The 9,180-nt window shown below is 37.6% G+C and overlaps 1 protein-coding gene across 3 annotated transcripts in view; it reads right to left on the bottom strand.

Moving 5' to 3' along the window:
* Window positions 1–3,339: 3,339 nt before the first annotated feature.
* Rtn1 (reticulon 1) overlaps window positions 3,340–9,180 on the bottom strand; it is a 217,996-nt gene continuing 212,155 nt past the window's right edge. For all 3 annotated transcript variants that reach the window (XM_076848347.2, XM_076848348.2, XM_076848349.2), the window contains one exon: window positions 3,340–3,416. In XM_076848347.2, coding sequence (XP_076704462.2) covers window positions 3,374–3,416 — 43 coding nt within the window. In that variant the 3' untranslated portion in view covers window positions 3,340–3,373. The remainder of the gene's footprint in view (window positions 3,417–9,180) is intronic.

Below are 9,180 nucleotides of genomic sequence, written 5' to 3'. Positions count from 1 at the left end.
ATTAGTTGGATGCATCTCATATATCACCTAATTTAGGATTTAAAGAGCAACATTTAAAAACAAGACAATTTTTTGTAAACATGGGGGGGGTAGGTACATTTTATCCACATAAAGCTTTAAGAGGCCTGGAGAAAATTCCTCTAGTATAGTATCATTCTTACCCATGGAGTTTAAAGATTCAACCATAAATGGAAGGCTCAGATGGATTCATGCAGATAACCTAATAGAATCTTACAGAACCTGGGGAGTGTTGAGAGCCACAGCCGAAGGGGCCCCAGCAAACTTTCAGACTGCCAGCTGATGATTGGCTCACAGCGGCCCCAGCAACATCTAGCTGATTGGCTCCTCTGCGGTGATGCTCATTGGGCTGTTTCCCTGCCCTTTCAGACCACGGAGCTGCTCATTGGGGGACTTTTTTGGCTCCGCCCATGCGACCCAGCCAATCGGCCTCAAGAGCAGGAGGATTGTGGGAGGAAGAGGTGGTTGGGGTGTGTGGCTTGTGGGAAGCCGGTGGTGGCAGTTGGGCTCTGAGGGTTTTTTCCTGAGGAGCTGTTTTGTTTATCGTGTGTGGTTCTAAAAATAAAGTTAGTTTCTTTTGACAAGTGGCTCCTGAATTGTGCCCAGCCAGACTGCGGCAGCGGAGAAAGCTCTATTTATTCTATTGGGAATGCATTTTGTGGTATCAAGCATTTGATGTTCTTTTTTAACTACAGGAAGCAAAGAAAAAAACACAAGTTATATTCTATCAAGCAAAAAGTAAGACAGGATCTGCTACTGAGAGATTATAGTATGGTAAATTCTCTTGTAATTTTAGAGCATTTTAAACATATTTATTGGACAGAATGAGTACAGCAGAATTTCTAAGTATTTTGATGAATTCCACATAAGACAAAAATTATAATACTACTTATCTGATAGTGACCTCAGTCTAGGTGCATCATATTCATTGGACAATTTGTCCTTCTATGACACTGAGTTGTGTGCTGAGGTGCTATATTTGCCCTCACTGTGTATCAGAAAGAAAATATAGATCAATTAGTAGTTTCTAAATATATGCCCTGGTGGAGAAAAAAAATAACCATAATAATTTCAATGGAAACATTTCATTTTTAGTGTTGTAAGTGACCTTTTGAATATGGTGCCTGCAACAAAAAATCATAGGAGGCCCCCCTACACAATGCTCCCTCATCTAGGGCCTATAAACACTCCTTCCTCTTGTCCCCTTACCATCTCTAGAGAGGGCAGAGATTCCTATTCTTGATAGGTCATAGGCACTGGGTCATTTCTGGTTAGTTTTCCTAAACACTGCCACACTTCCAAATTAAACTCTCCTCAATTACCCTTTTGAGGCTGCTGTTTCCTGCTGGGCTCTGATTGAGAGAATGCGTTCACAAAATTATTAATGGAAAAAAAAATTTTGTTGCTTTTTAAGGATAGTACCTAAAACAAACTCTATTTTAAAAGTGTAGTCTAATAGAATTATTATAGGTGGTAGGTTTTGATGAATAAACAGGTCTTATCACTGTTTGCTGCTGTAAATAAGGTCCATTGGCTTTAGAATTAAAAAGAACTGAATTGAAATTCACTCCTTATCACTCTCCTGTCCTGCATGGAACAGAGGGTTATTTGGTCCAAACCAGATGTCAGCAAAACGTGGATCTTCTCTGTGCTCTTTCTTCAATTTTCTTTAGGGAAGAAGAATGTGTCAGGAAAGGGGACTGAGAAGGCCTGTCCTAACCCCAGACCACCACTACTCTGATTCCTGTGTTGAAAGCTATGTCCAGTGCAGGGATAAGGTGGGTAACACCTTTGAGTGCCAGATGGGTAGAAATCATAGGAAACCTCTTTTAATCTAGTTAGCATTGACACACAGCCACCATCCCTCTACCCCAACACCAAGATGGGAGTTCACTGGTGTAACCTTCACACTACTTTGTGTGAAAGATTAACTCCAGAAATACTGATTAAGCCCAAGTATTCAATTGGTACAGAGACAGCTTTTTACAAGGGATTATTACTTTTTTTTCTTCCAATACTTTCCCCCTTCCTATTTCTACTGCCTTCATTCACTTCTACCTCTTTGTCTTTGACTTTCATTTTTTACACTGAGACAAAATACACAACCAGACTTTTACAAAAAGCAGAGAACAACCATTAGAAGACTTAGCATGATGAGGGTAGGAATTGTCATCTCTTGACTCACAGCCCTATTCTTAGTGGTTGGTACACAGTAGGTGCTCAATCACTAATTACCAAAAGAGTGAGTTTTTAACAATTATCATTGTTTTATGCCAGTGTTGGGCTGCATACAATTATAAAGAGATCATGTAAGGATTTATATCATTTTCAAGTTTTGAAAAATGAAACTATCTTTACCAACCTCACAGATTTCTAATGCAAGATGAAGAGTGTTCCTTGCTACTCCTTATATATTAATAACCCAAGGGGCACATAAACTAGGCTAGGGTTAGATCCTGTAGCCTTGGGGGAAGGAGCAAGGTGAGTACTTGATCTCAGTCCTCATGGCACATTTTCAGGTAACCCCATCTCTTACAACTTTTGCATTTCCTGGTAAAATCATGACAAGACAGGGAACGCTTTCTACATTTAGTAACATTTATTTATGCATTCAGTATCAAGTACATAAGTGCAAATATCCAGAGTCCATAATTAAGTCCATTAGGAACTACAGAGAAAGTAATACAAATTGTAATAAATTTAACATGCTGGTACTTTTAGTTACCATACATGTAAATCAGCCCATCAATCCCAGACAACAAAAGTACTGCATGTTCATTTTGGATTTATTCATTTATTTAATTATTTTAAGTTATACAAAACTGATTACCATAAGTACAGTCAACTGTTTTTTTTTTATTTTTATGTTGTGTGTGTGTGTGTTGGAAAAATGCTAAAACATCAGTCTACAATTCTATATAATGTTATTAAAGATTAATCCAACCAGCAACCCAAGGACATATAAGCAATTTCCACTATTGCGTCAATGCACTCGGCAGGAAAGGCCTAGCCACAGGGGGACTTTAGAAGCTACAGAAGCATGGCAGAGAAGAGGAGAACACTGAAGAAGAAAGGAGAACGTGGGCTCTCACCATCATGCACTTTTTTTTTTTTTTAGCAACACAAAATTAAAAACCACATCTAATACACTTTTTTTCTATACTTTAGTGCTTGACACAAGTGACTCAAATATCCTAAGAGTAAAGGAACAGCCTAAAAACAGCTGTTTTAAAGTTTGCCTCTAAGAGTATGGTACTGGGTGGGGGGAACAATCAGTTTGCAGTATCGAGTAAGAAGAGAGCTGTCGCCTCTCCAGACATCCCTGTTTGTGTCCAGTCCCCGCTGGGATAACTGTCTACTCAGCATGTCTTTTGGCGCCGGGGATTTTAGCTTGAATCCTAAAAACAAAACAAAATAAAAACTAAAGGGTTAAATTGTAAATGTTATTCATGAAATCATTTTATGTATCCATTCTGTTCCTTTAATTAGCATAAGATTCATTAGTATAAGATGCTGGAGGATATTATGGTTTTGTGTGTGTGTGTCTATAAACACTCTTCTTTATAAAAAGCAATAAGAAGGAAATAAAAATTGGATACTGAGTGACCCAAGGAAGCTACCTTCTTTACAGCATAAATTTTTAGGTGGATGAACATGTCGACTTATTTCAGGACTATAGAAATGGAGCTGTGAAACAGTGACAATAGCCATTGATCCCCTAATCGGGGGCACTTCAGAAAGAGAAAGGATGGTGCAGTTACTACCTGTGCCAGGATGAGGATAAACAGAGATGGTTCCAGGTGAAGGAAGCTGTATGTCTCCTCAGTATGGCCAAACTACTCAGAACTGGATTTCAGAAACCTGGATCCCCACCGAAGCTGGCCCTAGAGATTCATCTTTTATATGTGGGGTGCCGAGCAGACCGTCACCAAGGCTCCCATGATTCTGTGATGCTCACAGCGTGGTTGTGTCATTTTAAGATAGGCTTACACCAGAAGTGTTTTGTTTCATAAATTGAAGCTTAATGAGTTTATCATGCAGAGTTTAATTGAGACCTTCCTCTCTAACCCTTCCACATTCTGGAGTTCAGTGGTCAACAAAAGGAAGAAGATACCTGCTCTCATGGAGTTTTCATTCTTATAGGGGTTAAGAAGAGAGAAACAAGTAGACAAGAGAAAGTGACAAACGCTATAAAACAAAATAAGGTGGTATGAAAGGAAATGAGGGGGCAAAGTAGGTGGAGCCCACCTTCAACGCCCAGAGGATAGAAAGGAGTACATAGTCATGCAAAGATCTGGAAGTTTCCGGTAGAAGTAGCAGCAACTGCAGGGTCCCTAAAGGAAGGATAAGCTTAGGGAACAAGGAGGGTAGAGCCCAGTTAGCTGAAGCGTGGAGTAGGGAGATCTGAGAGGCAGGCAGTACCCAGATGGTGTTAGAACTTGTGGGCCACGTTAGGGGATTTCTGTGTGATGAGAGGCTGTTGACAAATTTCATGAAGGGAAGTGATATGATATGATTTATAATATAAGAAGTTATGATTTATATGTTATGGTCATATAAATATGAAATGTCTATTGGACACAGAATAGAAAATACCAGATAAGCAGGGGTGCTCAGCAGAGGAAGTCTGACTGGAAACACAGTATGAACCCTTGACATTTGAAGCTATAGGACCAGAAGAGAGGTGGATGAGAGGAGGAGAAGTCAGGAAGGACAGGACATAGTGACAGTGGCCACCTCATTTCTACATAGATACTTGAATAAATGTCCAGGGTTCACTGCTCCATGGGGCAAAAGGCTTGCATTGTTGAAAAACTCCAAATTTTACTCTTTTATCGTATATGTCATTCAAATCTCAGAACTTCTGGAATTTCTGCTCTAAAGAGAAAAAGAGAAAGCCTACTCTTCTTTGACAATGTCAGACCTCCATATATTTGATGACAGTCATTGTGTTCATTTAAAGTCATCTCTTTTCCAGGATCATCTAGTGAAATTTGAGAGTGGCAAATCTCATTACTATGAGATTTCTAGTCCCTCAGTACTGGAATTACTGTAGTGGCATTACTCTAGTAGATTAATGTATCTTTTTAAATGCCCAACCCTGAAATAAACTGAGCACACATGTGAGATGACCAAAATGGAATATAGTAACTGTGCCCTCTTTTTGATTTAGACTTTATACTTCATTTGTAACTTCTAAACTTGCATTGATTTTTTAAATTTCTTCTAATTAGTTATACATGACAGCAGAATGCATTTTGACTCATTGCATACAAATGGAGCATAACTTTTCATTTCTCTGGCCTTTTACGATGCAGAGTCACACCATTCATGTGGTCATACATGCACTGATTTTTTTAAAAAGATGCCTCAGCATACCATGAATCATACTTGGTATGACCAATTAATCAATTCAAAAATCTGAGGTATTTTTTATATCCTGTACTGTTAGAGGTTATCCACCTGACTTTCATTGTTTTTTAAAAAATATTTTTATATTGTTGATGGACTTTTATTTTCACTTATTTGTATGTGGTGCTGAGAATTAAACCCAGTGCCTCACGCATGCTAGGCAAGCACACTACACTGAGCCACAACCCCAGCCCTCCTTCATTCTTTTGCAAGTTGACTTTTTAAAAATCTAAATATAGAACTTGCTCTATCAATTTCATTTTCTTGATTCCAATTCAGCATTCTAGATTCCTCAAAATCCTTTGATTCATCTTGAATCTTACCCTCTCTGAATTTGCTTTTGCTCCACCTAACATTTTGGAAATTATATTTGATTTTTCTTCATGTTGCCATGAGAAGTAATGGTGTTGAAAGGGATAGGCTCAAAGGCAGGATGTTGTAGCACATTACTATGCCTTGCCCCAGACAGATACCTGGCAGATTAAGGAAATCTTTTGGGTCTACTAGAACTCTACAGACTGTGCGGTCATCTCTGGTTTTCTCTCAAGGACAACAGGAGGATTTGTTGAGTACTTCACTGAAACGAGAATACTCACTGGCCAGAACAGTATAGAATCTCTCCTTTTGGTGAACATGCAGCTGTCTATTCTGAGTACTGATTATTAGTTTTACTAATTCATTCTAGAATTTTTCTTGGAATTAGGCATTCAGCTCATCCAAAGATAAGTTCTAGAATCGATCCTTTCTTCCCATTTGAAAATTGGAACAGTTCCAGTTCAATTTCAGGGAAGTCTTTCATTCTCTGAGTTTTATTGGCAATCACCAAGAAGGCTTCTACATAAAATTGCAGGCAATTTCACCATCCCAGACTAGAACTCACCTAGACATAGGCAGCTGTAGTCACTTATGGCAAATTTCTTATGTTCTTGCTTATAGCTTTAATTCCCTCTACAATACTTATTTTGCCTTTTCTAATTTGAGGCCCTTTTACAAAACTCTAAGAAGTATTATTAGGTATCACCCCCATCTTACAGCTAGAAAACTGATACAAAGAAAGGTTAAATGACCTGGACAGGGTAGCTCAGTATGGAGAGAGTGGCAAGAGGATTCAGTCTGGAACTGTCCTTAAGATCCTTAGAATGATCTCTACCCAGCAATAGGATGAGGAGGAGGAGGAAGTGAAGGAGAAAGATGTAATAGTTATTGTTTCCTATGTCCAAGTAAGAATTCTTTCTAGGTGCTATCTTACTTAATACCCAACAACCCTGTGAGGTTAGTACTGACATTTCCAACTTACCGATAAGGAAACAGGTTCACAGAGACAACATTTATGATGAACTCATAGTGCATAAATGCCAGAAACGGACTCAAACAAGTCTCTCTGATTAACCATCAAGTTCTTAACTGTTCTACTAAAATGGTATAAATTCTTTTGTTAGAATTATTCTAGCACTAAATCAAAATTTTAGAAGTCAAAGAGACCTGAGAGATAAGAGCTCATCAAGAATTTTCTTTTAGACTTTAATGTCAGACAAAAATAGATTACCTACCTAGTTTCTCTTTTGGGTCTAAATACCAGGAAGCTCAGAGCCAACTCAGAGTGAAAGTCAACCACAGAAGCCCTATCATTCCTCATGGATAACATGTTTTCTCTCTGTTCCTTTATTTAATCCTGATTTTCAAGTGTAATTTAACAACTACATTTTGTGTGTGTGCGTGTGTGTGTGTGTGTGTGTGTGTGTGTGTGTGCATGCGATTTTCTTTGCCATCTGCTTTCCCTTCATTTTAACAGCCTATGCCCTTACCACTTTCGTTGGAATTATGATAGCTCCTAGCTGATTGCCACATCTCCTCCTGTCTCTCTCCTCCTCAGTTGTTCTCTCACTAGATTATTGTGGCTGATCTTCACAAGATACAGTTCTGACTACATCAATCTCCTCGTTAGAAACATCAAGACCTGGACATTTCCTATTCGGTCAGGGTCAAAACTGCTCAGAGTTGTCAGGACCTGGTCTCAGCCTCTCCTCCTACATTTCTTCTCACTGATCTTTCCACATATTAAGCTTTGGACACACTGTCTGACTTACTGCTTCCTGAACATGACCCACATTTTTCAGGCTCCTCTGTTTTTGTTTGTATGGCTTCTTCTTCTTGCAGTCTTTTATCCTATCATCCTTGGGGGGTGGCGGTATTTACCCATTCTTCAGTGCCCAGGCCAAATGCCACTTTCTCTTAGTGACTTTCCATTATTCACTCTAGGAAGGATCAATTGTATTCTCATTACTCTGACTTTAGTATTTTATGCAACTTTCCTGGTATTTCTTAAATTGATTTACAGTTGTTTCTTTATAATTTTTTCTGCACCAGTAGGCTGAGATGGATTTGTTTTATTATCTTTATACCCTCTGTGCTTATTATATGAAGTATCCAGAACAAAGTAGGTACTCCTCTTTTAAGAACCAATCAACAAGCACCGCCCACTCCCCATTCATTAATAGATGTGATTTTTCTCAAGATCCCCAAACTGAGGATTATACAACTTAGGTCTAGAACATCTTTCTTCCAATATCCAAACTCCTATCCTGATGTTCTGTACCTAGTTCCCATAGCACTAACTGCCAAAAAGTTATCTGGGGAAGTCACTGAAATATACATTTCAGGTGACCAACCCTAGAAATTCTAATTCTATAGGTCCATGCTAACATTTATTAATACAAAATAATGACTTTTGTCCTTCATTTATTTATTAGCATTAGATGTTGGTTACACTGGGGTTCAAGCTGATGATTTCAGACATTTTGAAATGTGCTAAAGATCTGTTATAGATCCATATTCACCATACAACCAAAGTTTCTTAAGAATTTAAGAGGATGAATGTAAATGATAGATAGTAAAAATAAATTTTTATATACTTCAGGAGGGAACTGTTGTTGATATGTAACCTAATAGCAGAAGAACTTTAAAGTTGTTGCATTTCAATTTGTTTATTTTGCTTTTATACATCTTTGCCTAAAATGCTGCCCTCTAAATCTGATCATCACCTAGGTCCAACTGCATAGTTTCGATTACTAGATGGAGTCCATATTGACAAAGACTTATCCTATGGTGACATGGATTTGTAACTAAAGATTAGTTTAACTTTCCATTAAAATCTTGAATAGTAATGACAACACAAAAACTATCTTTGTAGATGGCAACAAACCTATAAATAGAATTAGGAAAAAATACTAAGTTAAATGGTCATGTTAGCTGCCAATATGTAAAACTGAAATCTTTATCCCCTGATAGAGTAGGTAGCCTATAAAGTAGGGTCTGACCAAGACTCCAGTTTAAAAAAGGAATGGTATTAATCAAACACACTTAGAGAGTTAAAGTAATGTAATTAAAATATTTAGGTGACAAAAACTTTAACCATTTTAAAGTTTAAAAGATAACTTTAGTAGTTCAAAAATTAGTGCTGTTCATTGTTTAAAAGATTGAAAATATTTGTTAACTTAAGTGTTTCTATTTCACTTTAACCATTAATTTTCTGAATCAGGATTCCTTCCTTTCTCCATCTTGCTCTTGAACATGGGCCAGCCCTTAATTACACCTTTAAATCATTCATTATTAAAACTCATTCATTATGACACTTAAAATAAATCCCTGGAAATTTTATTTAATTGTAAGTTTTGAAATTTATACTTATTTTCTGAAATAATGTAATTGAGAAGGGAATGAACATATGACTTGAACAAGTCAAAGGTCATA

This window comes from Callospermophilus lateralis, chromosome 3, assembly GCF_048772815.1.
Source record: "Callospermophilus lateralis isolate mCalLat2 chromosome 3, mCalLat2.hap1, whole genome shotgun sequence".
Taxonomy (NCBI): domain Eukaryota; kingdom Metazoa; phylum Chordata; class Mammalia; order Rodentia; family Sciuridae; genus Callospermophilus; species Callospermophilus lateralis.
The sequence above is the reverse complement of the archived record's forward strand: the minus strand, read 5'-3'. Positions and strand labels throughout refer to the sequence as shown.